This window comes from Branchiostoma lanceolatum, chromosome 2 (assembly GCF_035083965.1).
Source record: "Branchiostoma lanceolatum isolate klBraLanc5 chromosome 2, klBraLanc5.hap2, whole genome shotgun sequence".
Taxonomy (NCBI): Eukaryota; Metazoa; Chordata; class Leptocardii; order Amphioxiformes; family Branchiostomatidae; genus Branchiostoma; species Branchiostoma lanceolatum.
In genome coordinates, this window is record NC_089723.1 from 29,344,516 (window position 1) to 29,364,579 (window position 20,064).

Here is a 20,064-nt window from a genome sequence, read left to right on the forward strand (position 1 = left end):
CTCCTTGCCACCTTACTATTTCTGTAGCAGGGTATACTTAAAGGGAGGGGTTGCTAGCCCCTCTCCTTTACCGTGTTCGAAGCACCCTCTCGAACACGGGACTCCCATTTTACATCCCTTCTGAAAGATGGATGCAGCTCCAACTGAGATGCCCTACCCATGACTGAACCAGGATCTCCCAGTTACCGACTGATTATAACCAGGAGCTTAACTGTAAGGCTGCTACCAGTTGAGCTATAGGAACACCCCAGTGTGTGTAAATTATAGTAACAAACACCTTGTTTCTTTTTAACACCATTTTTCTTTCAGAGAAGAATTTATCGACTGCTTTTAAAAACTATCATTTTATTGTCGAAAGCACAAATTACATCATGATGTAACAACAGATGAAGTGGTAACTTTTACAGACAGATTAATGTATAGAAAATTAGATATACTTACAATAATATGATATAGGTCTGTCTGCAGGCTTCTTATAAAAGAACAAATTGCAAACTCTCTAAATAAGAGTGCAACAAACAGTGTTCCTTTCATCTGTAAATTGAGCGATAACTATTCCGCCTGCAGTAGTGACAGACCAAAATGGATCATAATGAACCAGATCGAAAACAAGACTAATTTTCCTGGGAGCGGCATGTCGTATAATTGGCAGCGATCAGTAAATAAATTCCAACTTCCTGTGGAAGAGATGGCCAAAGGATGCATAGCAATCCAATAATTGGCTTATTTGACAGTACATAGAGGTAGCCTAGGGCACTTGATGTCCACCCTAATAGTCTCTCTATCTGATATAACACTAATGAGTGATGCACGAAAAGAGCATTACTTGTATTTCATGGAACAGGACTTATACAAGTTATATAAGACGTACTGATTTCAAATACTTCGTACAACATCACACAGTCATACATGATCTTTTTATCCCCAAAAAAATTTGATGTATTGACTTTTAAGACACAACATTTACATTGTTAGTAGCAGCCAAGTAAGGCGTCATTAGAAAAAGGATCATCTGTCAAAGACATACACTATAGAAGCAGCTTAGTTGTTATAAGGATTTATAAGTCTATACGTTACAACAAGTACACTTTCCCATCATTTCCTTTCCTGTGGGAACTACAATTATAACACAAAACTTTACAAATGTAGAAATGCATATACCGTTGGCAACATTCATGGAGATTTGAAGATATACTATCAATAAAGTTTTACTTACAATCACAATAAAATGCAATAATAACTTCTAAAGAATTTTTTAGTGTAAAACATGTATAAAAGTACTGTAATTCTTGATTCGTTAAGGGTAACTTTATTTTAGCAACTTTAACAGTCACTAGTTAAAGTAGCTAAAATTTCATCAACGCAAATATTTGATCTCTAACATTTGACACAGTGATGTTTATTCCAAAGGTTGCAATTAAATGCAATGAACTACTCCCTTTTTTCCCAAAACTGCTAGAATTATCAACCGCAATATCAAATGCATTCACAATATCATATCTCTCTGGCCTTAGCCTGTATCAATAAATAAATTTTCAAATAAATCTGACAGGTAGAGAATAAGACAGCAGGCATGTTCTTGAACAACAGGACGCAAGGAAGAACAACTCACTGCCAGCGTGGAGGTTGTTTTCTGCGTCCAGCTCTCGGACGGGATAGAACTTGGCGTACGTCTGCGTGAAGAAGGGATGACAGCACTGGGAGCAGTGGCCACTGGGAAGGGTGACCAGGCCGTAGAGATCAGGGGGCAGGTCCTCTTCGCTGACCACAACACCTGGACAACACCACACACTTAGTATTTATTCATTTTTCTTCATATTTATTGAAATTTGGGTCATGGTGGAGTAATGGCAGGGTGTTCGGCCTACAACCCAGAGGTCCTGGGTTCGAATCCTGACATGCCCTATTAATGTTGTGCCATTGGGGAAGGCATTTTACATATATTTACTAACTCGACTCGGGTGAAAATAAGTACCAAGCTTGGTTAGGGATGTCCCTCAGACAGGACATTAAATGGGATGGAATCATACTATTATCGAGAATGTGATGGGTTCTTTAATGTGGTTGAGGTGAGGCTCTCTTCAAAGTTTCAAACATGGGACCTCTGTGCGTCCCATCTAAGTCCCTAACTGAAGCTAAGTACTCTTTTCACCTGAGTTGAGTAAGGAAATTGATGTAAAGTGCCTCCTTTCCTAAGAACTTTGGAACCTGCTAGGGATTTGAGACCAGAACCTTTAAATTCTTAATCAACAACTCTAAACACAAGACTACATTGCCATTTCTTGTAGCTAGTACCGCACCTGAAATGTACAAAGACAATCTTAATGTTTTTCCTTTAAAGCAGCCCCCTAGCAAACTACAACCACCAGCCTTTAGTCTTAATCTTTTCTCTATTGCCCACTGAATATCTGATTTCTTTTTGCCGATGATGGCAAAGAAATACAATGTACACATTACTGTTGTCAGTAGAAATCAATACCAATACAAATCAGGCCACTATAGACCATACTGATTGATATTTACAGGCCCCTCACCTTGCCTTTGGTTGTTGTGAGCCACCCGTAGGGACAGCTCTAGCAATGATGATACATGGCAGGGGTCAGTGGCATCCCGGACTGTCCTTATTTCTGGAGGGAAGAACACGGGAGTGTGCTTGCCATACTGGAAAGAGTTCCTACATTCAATCTTGTCATCCTCTTCAGTCAGCCTCTTCAAACCACACCTGCACAGTGGAGGAGTATAGAAGTGAAATAGAGTGTAATCTTAATTATAAGTAAAAAAGGGGCACGAACCCAGGCTGCTGGCTCAAGGAATTTGAACCAGATGTGGCGAGTAGCAGAGTCCGCACTCTGCAGACACCACTACACATAGTTCAAACTTGTCTTATTATTTAAACCACATCATATGGTATGGTATAGATCAGTATGATTTATATACTGAAAACAGGAGCAGAGGATGTACATTTTGTATTTTGAAAAGTTGGACCAAATATCATCCTGTTTTTACTGCACATTGGAGTCACAAAACTACAACATCCTTCAATACACCTCTGTGGCATATGTTACAGTTACTATGTTTCAGCCTCAGCAGAAAAGTAAATCTAGCTAGAAACCCTAGAAAGCAACTCGAAACATCCATGTTGAGAGGTCAGCACTTAAAAACCTTGAAAATGTAACACAAACAGTGTTGTGAATGAATCAGGATGTACCAGTGTAGCAGGCCAGAATACACCCCCAATCAGGATAAACCCGGGTATGTTCTGGCCAGGGGTATGTTCTGGCCTGCTACACCTGTACCAGACACTGGGTCCATTCTTTGATTCAGGATTTTAGAAAAGGTTTACAATGTGCATGTTAAAAAACCTTACAGATGTGCCTATGGGGGTATGCATGGGGGCAAGGGGGAAGTGCATTATGAATTTCGCAAAAATTCTTGCCACTCATTATGAATTATGGTTAATTCAGATCTCCAACCTTCCTTGGATTTAACTACTCGACATTCAAACACTTCACGTTGCATTAGAGCAGTCTGATGTCAAATAACATAAGATTGAAACAGCTCGTAATGCCTTTCAGAAAGAAGTCATGCAGACCTGGAGGGCTGACTCCAGCTAATAGTTTCTTTTTCTGTCCAACTCATTATTTGAGAGCCCATGTTGCTATTTTTGTAAAATCTGTAATTCTAAGATAACGAAAATACATTTTCATCAATTTCATGTCTTAAAGTTCAGATTTCTGGAACGGAGAGGGTGATAATATTTTCCCGTCCCAACAGTTTAAGCAAATTTCTGTCCTGGAAGGGATCGGATGGAAGGGCCCTGTGCCTGATAGGTGTATTCTGTTGCAGGATATCATGAAGTGCTGACCAGCCCTCTCCTGAAGGGCAAGTACAACCCCTTCCCTGTGGAGCATGTGCTGACAGTGTTGCAGTAACACATGGCACCCTGGGGGATTACAGTAGGACATGTACTCCCCACCCAGTCACACACCACACATCCGTCACTGTCACGCCTCCACCACTCTCCTCTCCGCTATCCACACGTCCCTCCCTACATCCGAAACTTTTGATACCCCCGGAGTGAAATTTTCATCCGCATATCTTCATAACAACGTGCTTAATGTCAGATAACTCTTACTACACTCTGCAGTCTGTACAAAAACCTCACAGCGTTCAGAGCTTGAAAATCATCCTTAAAATCGTTAAAATCAACACAAGAGAAGAAGGAAACTTTCTCCTGGCTTGCAGTTAAGGGCAAAGTAATAATACAAGCGAAAAGGCCTTATTATCGATATACAATCACCACTATTGTGGAGGGCTTTCCCAGCATGAGCTGTATCACATTTGTATGTCCTAGCAATTTTCTACATACTTCCGGTTGTTATTTCAACATTAATTTCAGGATCGAATAGACAAGTCCTGTGATTTCTTGCCCGAATGGACCCAGCCCATAATGTCATGTCAGTCAACATCATTTGAATGTATCTATCTGTGACAGCCATGCTGGGTCAAGTTGGGAGGGTTTGAGGTTGAAGTACCTTTAGGTACTTGTGGTTTACAGAAGTGGGCATGAAGAGAAGGCTCATGTCGTAATTGCAAGTCAAAGTAACACAAGTGGTTGTCGAGTCAGCTGAGTAGTAACTCTCAATATACCCGGAGTGTTCTCTGTGCTGCTCATGAAAGGTAACCTCTCTACAAATATTGGATTAGGTTTCGGCAGTGTTCGAAATACACAAAATATAGACATATACCGTTCATTGCTCACTGCTAGATGTTGCCATTAATGTTTCCAAGAGTTTTATGCTTACAAACGTGTCAGAAGAAATCAATATCATATTCCATTAATACATTCTTTGTTTTAATATACAATCTTGATGCAAAGTCATTTCTGACACAGGCTTTCATCTATGTTACTACATGTACAAGTTCAAGGACACTTTCGTTATTTTGTGGCCTGTGAAATTATGACTGTGTAGCTCACAAACTTTCATCGACGATGCCTCTGGTAAAATTTTCAAAAATCCCAAGACTGTCTGAAAAAACATACTCCCTTGACCTATGACCCCCGAGATCGTACCCGGCATGATCCCAGCACGTGTGACCGGTCATGTTAGAACCCACAGCCAATAGAGTTAACATGCTAGCTTACTGGTAAAGCAAGTATTCCGTTCAGACCCTTGTAAGTTGTAGTGCCTATTGGCTACAAGTCCTTGCCGTTTCAGTAGCAGTATATATTTTTACAGGGAGGGGTAATGCTAGCCCTTCCCTTATAACATGACCTCCTCGAACACAGGATCTCCATTTTACATCCCTTCTGAAAGATGGATGCAGCCCCAACCGAGATGTCCTGACCCAGGATTGAACCAGGGTCTCGCAGTTTGGCAACAACATGTACATGTAATTAGAACCAGGAACTCAACTGTGAGGCTGCTAACAGTTGAGCTAGTATAGGGACATCCCTAAGCTAAGGCAAACATTGGGGGACAATTTTTCTTGTAATATTTTGAATATTACTGAAATAGAATAACTCTGACAGAACTCAAATTGCAAAACGGCCCAAGCTTATGTCACTTATTCTTGAGTACAAGAGCTATCTATCATCCACAGATCGTGACCATAGCATGTCAAGAACACAATCTGAAATAATCACAATATCAAGAAAACACACCTAGGCCTTCTCCAGTTATGATGTTGAAACAAAAAAAGTGTGACACACACTCAGAGTCAGACAGACAGGCAGACACAAACACAAATACATGTACTACCGAAAACATATCCACTAATGGCACTATTTTTGATAGAGGTGATAAAAAAACACAGAAGAAAACCTACCCATTGCAGCCCACCACTTTCATCCAGAGGTTGACAGGAATGCTTCGGAGGCCGGCGTTTTTGTCCACATACACGTACTGTAGGGAGTCAGTCCAGCCCAAGTCTGGAAGAGTACGTGGAAAACTTTGTCATTCTTCACTCTAGATCAGCTAACAGATACATTAAGAAGACGGCTGAGACTTGGATAATACTGTATTAGTCTAAAGGTTAGGAAGAATATTTTCATGAATTTGGACAATGTATGATACTGTAAATCACAAACAAGCTCTTAATTTTGTGGTAGGGGTGAATTTTCACAGAAGAATATTTTCATGTATTTTGGACAACATGCGGTAAATGCATTAATTTTAAGTTTACAGTGGTTTAATGTTTGCGGTTTTCACAGGAACCTCTTCATCGCAAACTTAAAACCACCAAGAAAATGCTTGTTCTATCTTCTTCTAGCCTTCACCAGGCCTTCCTACGGGTGTATGGATCGTAGAATTTTGCCCCAAAAAAAGGAATAATTGGCCAGTAGAGTCAGTCCACGGTGAGGGTCAATATTTCGCCCACTTGCAAATGAAACCATCTGGTGGCCAAACTTCCCTGACAAATATTCTCCCTGTAGCTCATGCCCTGTTATAGCTGGCGTAGTTAGTCTGGTAGAGACCATCTTCTACCAGCCTACCAACTTGTTTCAACTGCGAACTAAAAACTGCTGCAAACACTCAATTTTCTCCCTGCCCCCCAAATTAAATCACAGTGAAAGGTTAAAACTTCACAAAGATCTAATTTTGTGCCAGGAGAGGAAAAGACTTGTTCGTGGCTGAAACAGTGCAGTTATACAGTATTAAGACAAAGGACGTGTTTACTCACGGTGTGTTACGTTGGCAGCGAGAGATTACCGCAAAAGTCATGGCCATACATTTTGTAAAACCGCAGTGACAGCTTATATCTCTTTCCATCAGTGATTGTCTTTGCAAAACCACACTACTTGCAACAGTTCACCGATGTTTCGTGTCAGGTACACAAATGGAGGCCCTAACCTGCAGGAAGATATGTGAGCTGATTCCTAGCAGCTGACAATTCACTCAGTCTCTGCAACAGAACCAGCTCTCTGTAAGGATGGACAAGTCATGGTCAATACTTTGTGCAATTTATAGCGAAGGGGAAGGGCAGTGGAGGACTCAACTATCATCATTATCACACAGTATCAATGTTTGTACACTTCACTGAAACAAACTTATCTGTACACTTCACTCAGTCAGATACAAACTTGTTAAACACGAGTAGAAGCACTTATGCACTGCACTACTGAGTCAATATGCTAGGGGGCAGAAATGAATGTGTACATGTTAAAAGGTAAATGAAAGTTGCCTAACTAACCATCCAAAGAGGACAACATAACACTACCAAACTCGAAACTGCCTTTTCACCCTTGTACAGAGGGAATGTTGGTGAAAATGTGTAAAATGGTGTGATTTCATTGTTCTTAGCCGTTTCTTGTTTACTTTGGAAGTGGGTGAATTTGGAGCAATTATCACATTTCCTGCACTAAGTAAACACAGTCGTGATGAATTATGAACTGTTTACTTTGCACCAGAAGACAATGGAAATTCACCGCATTTCCCTCCGCTGAAATTAACACCTCTGGTACTGTGGTAGAAGTTGTTGTGACTGTCTATTCTCCAAGCAGAGGTTTTGGTCGGGGGGGTAGTAGTGGCCGGGGTAAACTTGGAGAATAGTCACTGTGACTGTCCATTTAATCTAGAATTGATTCTGTGAATTCTATAGAGAATGGTGAAGTGGTCGGGAGCAATTACTCTCCAAGCAGAGGAGGGGTTCCGGCAGGTTTTTGACGCGTTTTTAGGCGTTTTTGTCTGGCTTTCTACTTTGTCATTTTTTTTGTATAGCCAACCCACACAAAAATATGTCAAAGTAGAAAGCCCGACAAAAACGCCTAAAACACATCAAAAACCTACCGGAACCCCTCTTCTGCTTGGAGAGTAGGGAGCAATCTGTCACTGGTGAAGTTTATTATCTTTTGAATTGGCCATTTATTTGAAATAGTCATTTATCGCCGATGTCTTTAGATTCCAGTACGGGCCATGCATATAAGCTAGCTGTATTGTAGCCTAAGTGACCCCTAAACCTTGCAGTGAAGTTTGAAATCGTCAATACACATTGGGAACCCCCAACACAAATGTCCACCAATTTTTGAGAAACCATAATGTATTCATATTCTTATGCAGGCTGACAGACTACAGTCGCTATTGTTCCTCTATGCAAATGCACATTGCAATCACACCTTTTCGAATGGCTCAGTAACGCTCAATTCAAACAAGGAGGTTATCATAGTCTATACATACTAGTAACCTCCTTGTTTCAAGCAACAGAAATAGAATCACAATGATTTGGCCGGTGGACATAAATGAAACAGGACAAAATGGAAATCTCCAAAGTAAAGCTGGTAAGTCAACAGTGGAAGATTTACAAAGTTATGAAAATTCCAAACTTGGTAATTGAACGAATCGACTTCTGAGTCTCTTGCTCTTTTGTTATTCATTCATTATTTTTCTGTTTTGAGAGAAGAAAGGTATGAATTATTGAGCTGTTTACAGTATTACCTGAATAAACTGTTATTACTATTTCGATCTGGAAAAGATTCAGACTCATATTTCACAACCAAAGCCCAGTGCCCGATCGAGTACATTGGAGATCCATTTGTTCAGCCCTTGAAACAACGCACATAATGACGTACTTGCAAGGATGGAACCGCCTTTGTATTTGCAAATTGCAATAATAATTGGTTTCACTCAAATTCACCACGTTTTCCTCATTTGTCACGTAGGCGCAAATTTAACATTCACCACTCCACATTAACATGGGAACAATACCAATCTGCTTCACTTCTGTTCACCCAAATTCACCACCATTTACCATTAAACCCCCCATTCACCACAGTCAAAAGGGTGAAAAGGCAGTCTCCAGTTTGGTAGTGTAAGGCTCTCATCATCCAAAAAAAGCTTGGATATATCAAGGAGGTTTTATATAGAAGGAGAGCGGACGAGCTAAGTCTCTATTGTACTATGCGTGTAACGGGTGTGAAAAGTCAATGTCGCGTCAAGGTGCGAATTACCCCGATATGCATACACCCCACGCCCAGCTTGGCGACTTTGCTTTGTTTTCACGGGTGCGACCAAGGAGGCATAATGACTCTGTAGAGCAACTTCGATCTTTTTTTCAGCAGTTACTTTTGAGGAGGACTTTGAAACATTTGAGTTACAAGAATGCAACGTGGAAGATGATCTCTCTAACGGCGAGAATCAAAGCACTATGTGGCAACCAACGCTGCCGCCGGCAGCCGCGGTACATTTGATTGCGAAGTCTGTGAGAATGTATACAAAACCGCCGGATGGCTTGAAAAACACAAGTCTTAGAGAACAGTATTTTTTAATGTGCATATATGCCGACTGAGGAGAAATTACAAACTTAGCTTGACTTGGCTCGCATTACCCTGGAGCCCAGACTAGTACCGGGTCGCTAGCGATTTCCTTCGGCGGCGGTCCAAGAACTCAGCCCGACCGGACTAGACTCCCCCGATGCGCTAATTACGGCATCGGCGGGCTTGGAGCTTTCGGTCGCCGAAGGGATTGGGGGGAAGGAACCGGCTAAAGAAACCAGCTAAAAGGCCCGATATACAGTCTGCATCCCAGGGTAGGCTCGCATACACCTTCTTGAAGTTCTTCTGTAAACATGCCAATCGGGAGCCGAAATAGATCGGCCTAAAAGTCTCCTAAGGAAACACATAGCTATCCAAAACATGACCGAAGAATCCATGGATACGAACCAAGGACCTCCATGCACGAAAATCATACAAAAAGTCACTCCCAGGTGCCGGAAAATCTACCCAGGTTCCGTTGACCAAAACAACAAATTTGGAACGAGGACCCCTTCAGCTACTCAGAAAAAAAGAAAACTTACCAAAGAAAAACGATACAAATTTTTTGTGGCAACATGAAATATAGGTATGAATCTATATTTTTGACGCTAAAAAACAGAGACTTGTCAACAAAAATGACCAAAAACTCGCCCTAGTTCGTCGCACGGCAAAAATTCAAGTATCCAGATGACCGCCATTTTGTCCTCGATCGAATGATGACGTCAGCCGAACCCTACCGGGTGTTCCAAATAAGGAAATCGTCGGAAACCCGAGGCATCTCGGCTGCCGGTCGGCTCAAGCTCGGCACGTGTGACGTCATGCCGAAGCTCCTTTGCATAGAAAACCGCGATTCACGCATCGGTTCAAAGACGGCGCCGCGCCAGCTATACACAATGGGTCGCAGCGGTGCGAAACAAAAGGACCCAGCGGGGCGCTAGCTCGTCCGCTCTCCTTCTATATAAAACCTCCTTGGATATATTCATATACAAGTCTATACCCTGCTTGCTGCAAGAAAATGTATACTTGAGGTTTTATATATACAATGGATATGAAGCTTTATACTTAATCGAAACATCATTTGATACATTTCTTTCAGAAGATGAGAGCAAACAGATCTTCTTGTAGCCATAAATGTGCAATCACTTTTTTTGTATCATTTTTTGTCAAAGGATTCTTACAAAACGATTCTTGAATAGGATCTATGAATATCTTTTCCCTCACAAAACAGCTGATTTTTGGACGACACATTCACAATTGTCCCAAGTATGCCCTCAATTTGCTGTCGTACACGTATCGTACGACGAATGTGACAGTTGTGGCAGGTCAAAACATACCCCTGGTCAGAATGCACCCCAGGGGTCCATTCTGGCCAGGGGTCCATTCTGGCCTGCTATGCTGGGCCCTTACCTGGGCAGGCTGAGGAGCCTGTTCCTGTCCACCATGAGACACTGCAGCGCCTCACAGCCACACAGTTCCCGGGGCAGGGCCGTCAGACGGTTCAACATCACGTCCAGCGTCAGCAGCTTCTTCAGCTGCCCGATCTCCGGCGGAAGCTCCGAGATGTCGTTGTTTGCCAGGTGTAGCGTCTGGAGCACCTGGAGCCTGCCTACGGCTGGCGTCAGGACCTGCAGGCTGTTACAGCTGACATCCAAGGATTTCAGTCTCAGCAAGTTTCCTATTTCTGTAACAGCAAGAATAGCAAATTATGAACAAACAAAAATATAAAACTCAACTTGTTTGGAAAAAAACAACATTTTGCCAATTGCTGTACCTTTTAGGTTAGGTTTAGGTATTGATAAAGGAACAATCGAAAACCTTAAGTAGGAATGTAGGATACAGCCAAAGATTTTACATTATTAATCCTTGGTTTAAAACAACATAAACTTACGTACCATCAGGTAGTGCTACAAGGTTGTTTGAATGTAAATACCTGGAAAAACAAATAAAAGCAAATCTGATGTTGGTACTAAAATTGTGTCTTAACAAAATCAGAGATAATTGTATGTGCTGAATATACATCAGTTCAATTCATCCTTTTCTGAATATACCTTAAAAATACAGATTTTTAGACACTCATAATCATATAAGGTTTTGTTTCAAAATGGGATTCAAGACAAGTTCGAACAAAGTTGGTATACTGGTAGTCATTAAAGAAATGGACACTGAAAATATCAGATTGTGGAACAAAATTTACTTACAATTCAACTAGATTTGGCAACATTTCAGCAATGTTGAATGGCTGAGAAAAAAGTGGAGGACAACAAAAATAAATGTGATATTTTAAGTTATCATATGCATAAAAATTTCTATGAAGCTGCCAAAAGCAATACTGTTCTTCACCCACATAGGGTGATCATCCAAACATGTAAAATTCTTCTCTCTCACATTACAGAAGAGTCACCATGTATTAACCATTATGTTCAATTCTCAAGGGGATACAGACCCCCTGGTCATGTCTTGTACTCATCTCCAACCAGCTGTTGGGCTGGAAAATAAATTGTAACCTCTAAGCAGATGTTGCGATGGAAAATTGTAAGTTATGTAACCTCCAAGCAGATCTTGCGATGGAATATTGTGATGTGTTGTCAGAGAGTCCCAGCAGTCAGAAAATGTTACTCTCCATGCAGAGGTTCCGGTGTGATTTTTTGTTACTCCCTCAGGTATACCCCTAGCCCCAGCAACCAAAACCTCTGTTTGGAGTGTAAGAAAACGTTACAATCTTCCACACCCTTACCATTGAGACCAGGACGTTCCTCTTCACAAACAGTCTCTCCAGGAAGACCAAGGCTTCTCCCTGAACCAACTCAGGTGGGAGAGTGCTGAGGTGGCTGTAGTTCAAGTTCAGGATCAGGTGTCTCTCCCGCCTGGCCTGCGTCACTGTGCTGTGGACGTCGGCCGCAGCCGCCATCTTTTTCAAAAATATCCCAGGTGTTCTTTACAGTCTTGTGGCGCTGATTAACCTCCTTGCGCTGACATAGATCATGCTACAGTGTTGGCTTTCAGACGTCGAAGCTTTTGAAGTTTGGGGTCCATTGTAACAAATGGCAATGTTATTTACACATAATCCACTTATCTCATAATATATTGTTCTCTGTTTCTTGTTAGTCTGGCACAGGTCATATTGTAATCGAATACCAGTGGTGGTTCTGTAGAGAATGATCTGTTCTGGTGTCACTGATGCGAAGATTCCTCAGCTTTGCAAAGATTTCAGTGATTCCTGTGGTCAATGAGGTTATAGATTACTTGTCGTTGCTCTCAGTTGTGCCTGCAGTAATTCCTGTGATCCCATCTACATCTACATCTATACATTACTCAACAAAACCCCGCGAGGGGCATAGCGTTGAGGATCCCAGTACTTGAGGTGTGGACAAAGTCTCTGTGTCTTCGGCAATCCCTGAAAGTGTACAGTATGTAGTAGCATTGCGGGGGTGCTGTCTTCCAAAATTATTTTTTACTTGGCCTCACAAAATTATGAAGGAAGACACTACAAGTTCTATATATAAGCCCATTCGTAATTCCGACTATGCACGCACAGTGTCAAAGGCAAAGGACCCTGAGACGTTAGCAAACCCCGCCTGGGCGTTGTTATGCAAATCTAGACAATGTCGAGACGAGACCTGTTTACAAGCCAGGGGCCTTCACCTTTGACACTGCACATGCGTAGTCGCTTATACTCGCCCCTTTGGGTTTTTACAAAGCTTATGATATCGGATGGTTACACTAGACTTGATATCCTGGTAATAAACCGTCCTAATTCTCACCAAATCGTCTTACATGCTGTCTTCGCTAATCCTTCTTCTGATCATTCCATAGTTCTCTCCAACTTGTAGCATTTCCATGTCTGATCGGATGATCAACGCCCCCCTCCCACACACATATGTCAGTGAGTCCCGTTATACTAATAGTATCAGTATAATAAACCTAACGTTACTTGTGTTATTACCAAAAAAGTTTATACGTTTAAGGTCAGAACCTGCGAGCAAGTCACGAAGGGAAAGTCCAAAGACATCTTATGTCTGAGAGATATGTAAGAGAGAGAGAGCAGAACACCAACCATAACTTACTTTCCTTTTTGCTAAGTCTCTGCATGATGCCATGTTGACGGGGCAAAGGTCAGGTCATGTTTTCGACGAATCACACACGCCATCTAGCGGATTTTGATAGCACTGCCGATGTTGCCAAAAGTTTCTTCTCCACTGCTTTACAGACATTTTGTTCATAAAGTGGAATGGCAGAGGAAGAGGTCATATAACCTGTGTAGAAACCTGAGATATCACTGTAATTTTCTATTGCTCCACGTTTTTCGGTTGTAATAAAATGGATCTAATCTGTATAATGTCACAATATGCTGGCAGTGAAATTCCAAAATTTGAAGTGTAGTTGTGCACTTGTGACTTCAATGCTTTGGTTTATTATAATCCCGCTAGTGCGGGACAGAGGAAAAATTTCAAAGCTCAGTAGTAGTTCCCCTCCACGGATATCATTAGTAAAAGGCGAAAGATATTTAGGTATTGAAGGGAAACATTGAGAAAATGCATGGCACGCACATGTCTGAAGACACGATAGTGACTGCACACAATACGTAACAGCTGATTGCCAAGTTTACTCAAAGCTATCGTTCACTTTTGTTTATGGGTTAGTAATTAGAGTAAAGTGACCAAAATGGAACAAATACTACGTAGAGATGAAAAATGATATTGATACCAATAATCCAATATGATATACTAATTGATCATAAACAGTGAGCCTGTTTACGATATCAAATAAAATGCATATCATGCAATATGTAGGCTGTGATAAGATAAAAACACTATTGGCTACTAATAGTGTCTTATTAGATGCTTGGTCTGTTCTGTCACAACGTCAAGTCAACGCAACAAGGTGGCCGTGCAGTGCTGAACTCTTGCGATTTCTGTAAGAAACGCACGTATATATTTTGTGGTGTCTTCCGAGTTTGGTCTCCCCATGGTATCAAGCGTGGTATGAGGTCAGGTCATATTTTCGACCAGTCACCCTCGCCACCTGGTGGATTCTAGTGGCATTCTTTAATTTCACGTTACTAAACGTTCTTATCCCCTGCTTTGCATAACGTGACAATTTTTTGACTATTGTCAGTACACACTGCATTTGTACAAAAAATGACGACAAACTTGTACAATAAATGCTTTATTTCTTGAAGAACACCTTTGCTTGTTCCTGTGTGAATGACTAGTACAAAGTGTGCATATCGTGGCGAATGAATGGAGCGTGATTGTGTTCTACTTAGTTACTGTACAGTGTCGGGGCAAGAGGGAGGGGGGCAGAAGAGTGATCAAAATATAGCGTGATGAAAATATAGCGGTTGAACAGCAGCCGCTAAAGCCGCTATAATAAAATCCCCGCTATATTAAAGTGATTTACAGTATGTTTGGTGAACAGTGGTGCGTGGTTTAGTGGATGGCGGTGAAATGGTTTTTGTGGAGTGTGTGATTTCAATACTTTTGAATTATTGTAGTCCCGCTGAAGCGGGACAGGAAAAATTTTCAAAGCTCAGTATAGTTCCCCTCCACGGATATCTTTAGTATATTTACGTATTGAAGGGAAACATTGAGAATATGCAAAGCACGCACATGTTTTACGACATGATAGTGACTACACAATTAACAAATGGTGATTGCCAAGTCGACTGAAAGCCTTTTGTTCACTTTCGCCTGTGGGCTGAGAATTTGCACTGAGAATTGCAATAAAGTGACAAATACAACGCATGCTACCTAGAGATGTTAAAAAAATCACAGTACTACTTCACCATGCACAATAAGTCTACTTGCTTTATCAAAAATACACATCAAATAATTTTGTTGGCCGCATGTTGATAAGATGAAATTACTAGTATTGTCTAATCATAGCTGATTGGTCTGCTACAACGTCAAGTCAACGTAGCAAGGCACACGTGGCCGTGTAGAGCTGCACTCTAGCGAGTTTTGTAAGAAACACACGTAACTGATATAACATATTGAGTACCATCATCATACAATATATTGTGAGTACCATCCTCATATAACATATTGTACCATCCTCATATAACATATTGTGAGGACCATCCTCATATAACATATTGTAAGTACCATCCTCGTATAACATATTGTGAGTACCATCCTCATATAACATATTCTGAGTACCATCCTCATACATGTATAACATATTGTGAGTACCATCCTCATATAACATATTGTGAGTACCAACCTCATATAACATATTGGATGACTCCATTTTGCTCATGGGGGAACAAGAGGGCACAGCCACTGTCCTTGACCAGAAAATTTACAATTGAGAACAGAATTCATTGACAGTTCAAAATAATAGACCGATCCCATAGTCCCTCCCAGTTTCGTAAAAACCTAGAAATGCAGAATAAAACTAAAAAATTCAAATATTTGACGGACATGCAGTAACTCATTAGTCGTACTGCTATTCTCTTATTGGCTGGACTGTTATTTGTGATGGACAGTAAGGACTGGTCTTTTATCCATGTTCCCCTATGACAGCAGATAATACAAAAGTGCAATCTGAGGCCATATCTTATTTGTTACTTCTATGATTTTAAAGAAAAAAAATTGCCACACTCGAAAAACAAATGAAAACAGAGTTGAGGGTAAATGTTTGTGCAGTTTTGGGGTCAGGTTTGAAGTCAGATTCAAACTTTCCTTCCTGCACCCATTTTTCTGTTATCCTCTTTCTAAATCTTTACTTGAACATGTTCAAAAACCATGGGAATGAACTGGTATGGCTTTACAAAAATAAATAATCATAAACTCATACTACACAGTGATATTTTGTTCAAACTAAAGCATTGACTAAGATGGCAACATGTCTTTTCATCAGCTTGTGACTGGTGTTGCAAAATTAATCTCCTTGATTCTACTAACTTCAGCAACATTACTTTAGTCTGGACAAGCAAATGAAAGCGTCTCTTATTTTACGTCATGATTTACCTCTTTAGAAATTTTGGTATTCTTCAACCAAAGTATAATACCAACACCAGTCCTGAGCAGTGTACATTAACTTTTCTTCATATAAATTAATCATAATCTCTTAAAGTAGGAAGAATATCCATTCAGGTTTACATGTGTGGTAATATCTGAAAATATATATTATCATAACTCACTGATTTATTATCTTTACATCAGTTCTACAATTTGCTGACGAAGATTTTTTTTCTTAACCTCCTCCCTGCTGAAGTAGCCTTTCGGCACAGAATTTGCACGGGTTATGGGATTAGGGAGCAGGGAGAAGGTTAATACTAGATTCTCCACTAACTATTGGTCCGAGCTTTGGAATTGTTACAGAGCAGTGTCCCCACAGTGGGAGGGGCAAACTTTTCACCACAACCATGGCGTCACTGTTCACATTGTAACACTGAGCTGTGCACAAACAAGTGTCCTTGTTGTTTTCTCTAGATTCCTGACTCGCAGACGCACTAAGATAGCCACCAGTAATGAAGATCTCCGACCCATATGCAGTGGCACTACTTAGATCCCACGGAGAATGTGGTTCAGCCAAGAAGTCATAGAAGTCTTCTTTAGGATTGTAGCACAGAATGCAGTCACTGACCACGTAGATCTTAGCATTAACTGTGCACGCTGATACACATTTGTACTGCCATGTTGGCAACGGCGCTGCAAATGTCCACTCATCTTGGGTGGGGTCGTAGCACTGAACAACATTAGTCACTCTATCAGAGGCAATCTTACCACCAAATACGTACATTTTCTCGCAACAAGAGGCTATGCCGAAACTACTGATTGCCTGTTTGAGGGGTGCTGCAGCGTTCCAACTGTTTGTCTCCTCGCTATACACCTCAGTCGAGTCTCTCACGAAAAACTCAAGACTGGGATCGGTATCATAAGCGAGACCACCGACAACGTACACCTGTCCCTGCAAAACTGACATGCCGTGAAGACATCGTTTTGTCCCAAGGAATGCCAGCATCGTCCAAGAGTTAAGAGATGGGTTATACCTCCATGCTTGAGCCATGCTAGAAGTACCCCCTGTAACAATCACGTCATCTCCAACAACGCATGCTGCAAATGCTCTGCTCTTCTTAAGGAAAATTTGTAACGGGATTGTATCAAGACAGTTGCCATAGAGGTCAAGTCTGTACATATTGCTTGAAACCTCGTCTTCCTCTTCACCTTCTCCTTTTGTCCATCCACCGAGAACAAGAATTTCTCCCTGAAAAGTCTGACAAGATCTTGCCTGTATAGATTGATCCTTCATCAGCTCCTTGAGTTCAGGAACCTCGACAAACTCTTTGTCTGTCTCTGTGATATCCTTGAGATAGCTCTGGTCCACATGTGAGAAGCGAACACACGCCAGAAGCTCCTTAAGGTGTTTTTGTCGTTCCTCAAGATCGTGTCTTGCCCAAAGCATGATGGCCTCGATCACCTCTTCCTCTTTCTCAGTATGAAGATCATCGTCGGAGACGTACGTCTTCAGGAAGTCCACAGGCAGCTCAAGGAATTCCTCAGTTGGGAAGACTTCTTCAAAATATTTCAAAGCATAGGTTCTTGCCATTGCAGACACATATGTACATAAAATATTCTCTGCCAATACCCAAGTTCCAAGACATGTTTCAGGAGTCAGGGATTTCAGCAGGAAAGTTTCGCAGTGGTATTCCACACGCCGTATCTGCAGCATGTTGGCTGCTTCATACAGTGGCTGGATGTTTTCAAAAGTGATGGCTATCTTTGAAGTGTAGGCGAAGTCCACCAGCAGTTGTAGTGCCTCTGCACTCTCCCCTCCTATCTCTATCTTGTCCTTCTTGCTCTCGATGTGACCTCCACAGAACATGGCGTAGAAGTAATCAGCGAAGGCGGACAGGACCAGTCGGTGACAGCGGATCTCCCTTCCTTCCGCACACAGCGTCACGTCAAACAGGTGACCCTCGGACCTCAGCTCCTGTAAGTTCTGGAGGAACCGGGGCGGATACCCCTTATCACCCTCGTACGCAAGATTGCCACCGTCCATGATAGCCTGACAAAGAAAAGGAAAATTGTTTGCCAAATCTGTAAAGATTCCATACAACAAAACTATATGGGGTGCACTTAAGTTGTACATGTAAATCATACTATAACGACAACTCAATAAAGATAATAGTAAAAAGTAAAACAGATAACGGTTAATGCCAGCATCATTGTTGAAGGAAAAAAATTAACCTGAAATGATAGTCAATGAGAGTTTATAGTAATTGACATTATAAAGATTTTATATATGCTAAGATAATTCCGCACATACAAATGTTGCTAACCAGGAACAGCAGGACATATAATATCAATCATAACAAAATTCAGGAAGGATTGTAACAATAAGCGCTTTCACACATTCTAGTACGTATGTGCGGTGTCAAAGGTGAAGTCCCCTGGCTTGTAAACAGTTCTCGACATTGTCTCGATTTGCATAACAATACCCATTTTCGGATTACATTTCATTTTATAATCTTACATGTTATTAGATGAACAAGGGACATGTACGTACAGTGTGATGGACCAGAATATACCCCTGTCCAGAATATACCCGTATATCTTCCGACCAGAGGTGTATGATTTCTGGCCAGCTGCACTGTATTGGGTGCCCCCTCCCCCAACAGTGCATGCCCACTTCCAAATACCAATAATTTGGCATTTATACATCCCTAAACTTTGAAAAACACAACTTAGGGCATAAAAATGACCAATGACAGATTACTTTATACTTACGCTTTTCTCAGACTTTATCTGACGAAAATGTGGAGAACCCTACACGAAACAGTGCAGTTTGCGCGCGAATAAGCCCTTTCGTAGATTGGAGTACGCATGTGCCATTGTCACGATCTGCATAACAATCTATGAAAGCGCTTATCACACGTGTTGGCATGCGCAGTGCGTTGTGGGACTTTTGACCTGATCTCAATCAAGGACTGAGTGCTTCAACAGCGGCTGTGCATTTGTTAGTGTATTTAAAATGTCTCAAAACGTTGTGGATTTATAATGTAGTTAATGATGATGATGATGGTACGTAATGTAGCTCTGTCGGTAGCAGCCTTACAGTTGGTACAAAAAAATAGTCAATAGGTAACTGGGAGACCCTGGTCCGAATCCGGGGAAGGGCATCCTGATTGGAGCTTCATTCGTCTTTCGGGAAGGACGTAAAATTGAGGTCCCGTGATCGAGGAGGTGCCTCGAGCACGTTAAAAAAAGGCGTCACAACAGCCTCATTACTCAGATGGGTAGTTACCTACTCGCTGTACTTCAGATGAATGATAATCGTCTACATGACAACGCATCATCTACTCAGGAGTAGTCTATCTCGTTGCCATGGAAACGTAATTACTAGTTTGTGCTAAGTAGTCGATTTACGATCAATCTTCCAATATAAGACATTTTGTTCGAATGGACAAGCATCTCGAAGCAAAATAAAGGCCTTAATTTCACTTGATTGAATCGATAATGACCTAACTGCGTATCATCATTCGGGCTGTATCGTCACCAGGTATCCGTGAGAGGAACTGATGTATCACTGTAATTTTCGATTGTTCCGCGATTTTCGGTTGTACAATCATCATATATTGATGCAATTTTGAAAAGTATCAAGTCACAACACGCGTGAACAATGGTGCGTTTTAAGTATGGTGCCAGTGTGAGTGCAGGGCGTCTTACTTTGATTTATTGTAGTCCCGCTGAAGCGGGACAGGGAAAAAATTCAAAGCTCAGTAGTAGTTCCCCTCCACGGATATCTTTAGTAAAAGGCGAAAGATATTTACGTATTGAAGGGAAACATTGAGAAAATGCATGGCATGT

At 41.3% G+C, this 20,064-nt stretch overlaps 2 protein-coding genes and 3 pseudogenes across 3 annotated transcripts; all 5 read right to left on the minus strand.

Moving 5' to 3' along the window:
- Nucleotides 1-325: 325 nt before the first annotated feature.
- On the minus strand, nt 326-13,378 carry LOC136428455 (leucine-rich repeat-containing protein 28-like). 2 transcript variants are annotated; one of them, XM_066417986.1, is made up of 9 exons: nt 13,315-13,378; nt 11,985-12,644; nt 11,449-11,489; nt 11,143-11,180; nt 10,658-10,931; nt 6,855-6,925; nt 5,830-5,932; nt 2,535-2,722; nt 326-1,774 (listed from the first exon to the last, which is right to left on the minus strand). In XM_066417986.1, exons 2-9 carry the CDS (start codon nt 12,156-12,158, stop codon nt 1,536-1,538), a joined length of 1,128 nt encoding a protein of 375 aa, XP_066274083.1. In that variant the 5' UTR covers nt 12,159-12,644; nt 13,315-13,378; the 3' UTR covers nt 326-1,535. The 2 variants fall into 2 exon arrangements, with proteins under 2 accessions (XP_066274083.1, XP_066274084.1); XM_066417987.1 differs by having other exon boundaries at nt 11,985-12,467; nt 13,315-13,368.
- Nucleotides 13,379-13,666: 288 nt separating this feature from the next.
- LOC136429040 (U5 spliceosomal RNA) lies at nt 13,667-13,781 on the minus strand (annotated as a pseudogene).
- Nucleotides 13,782-14,743: 962 nt separating this feature from the next.
- On the minus strand, nt 14,744-14,843 carry LOC136429043 (U5 spliceosomal RNA; annotated as a pseudogene).
- A 191-nt stretch (nt 14,844-15,034) lies between these two features.
- LOC136428456 (kelch-like protein 24) lies at nt 15,035-19,117 on the minus strand. Its single transcript, XM_066417988.1, has 2 exons — nt 18,985-19,117; nt 15,035-18,262 (listed from the first exon to the last, which is right to left on the minus strand). Exon 2 carries the CDS (start codon nt 18,254-18,256, stop codon nt 16,505-16,507), a length of 1,752 nt encoding a protein of 583 aa, XP_066274085.1. The 5' UTR covers nt 18,257-18,262; nt 18,985-19,117; the 3' UTR covers nt 15,035-16,504.
- Nucleotides 19,118-19,936: 819 nt separating this feature from the next.
- Nucleotides 19,937-20,050, minus strand: LOC136429039 (U5 spliceosomal RNA; annotated as a pseudogene).
- Between the last annotated feature and the right edge of the window lie 14 nt (nt 20,051-20,064).

Coding starts and splice junctions, on each gene's coding strand:
- LOC136428455 (XM_066417986.1), bottom strand. CDS start 12,158: ATGGCGGCTGCGGCCGACGTCCACAGCACAGTGACGCAGGCCAGGCGG. Junction 11,490..11,984: donor GGAACGTCCTGGTCTCAATG/GTAAGGGTGTGG, acceptor CTTTTTTCTCAG/CCATTCAACATTGCTGAAAT. Junction 2,723..5,829: donor AAAGTGGTGGGCTGCAATGG/GTAGGTTTTCTT, acceptor TCCACTGTGCAG/GTGTGGTTTGAAGAGGCTGA.
- LOC136428456 (XM_066417988.1), bottom strand. CDS start 18,256: ATGGACGGTGGCAATCTTGCGTACGAGGGTGATAAGGGGTATCCGCCC.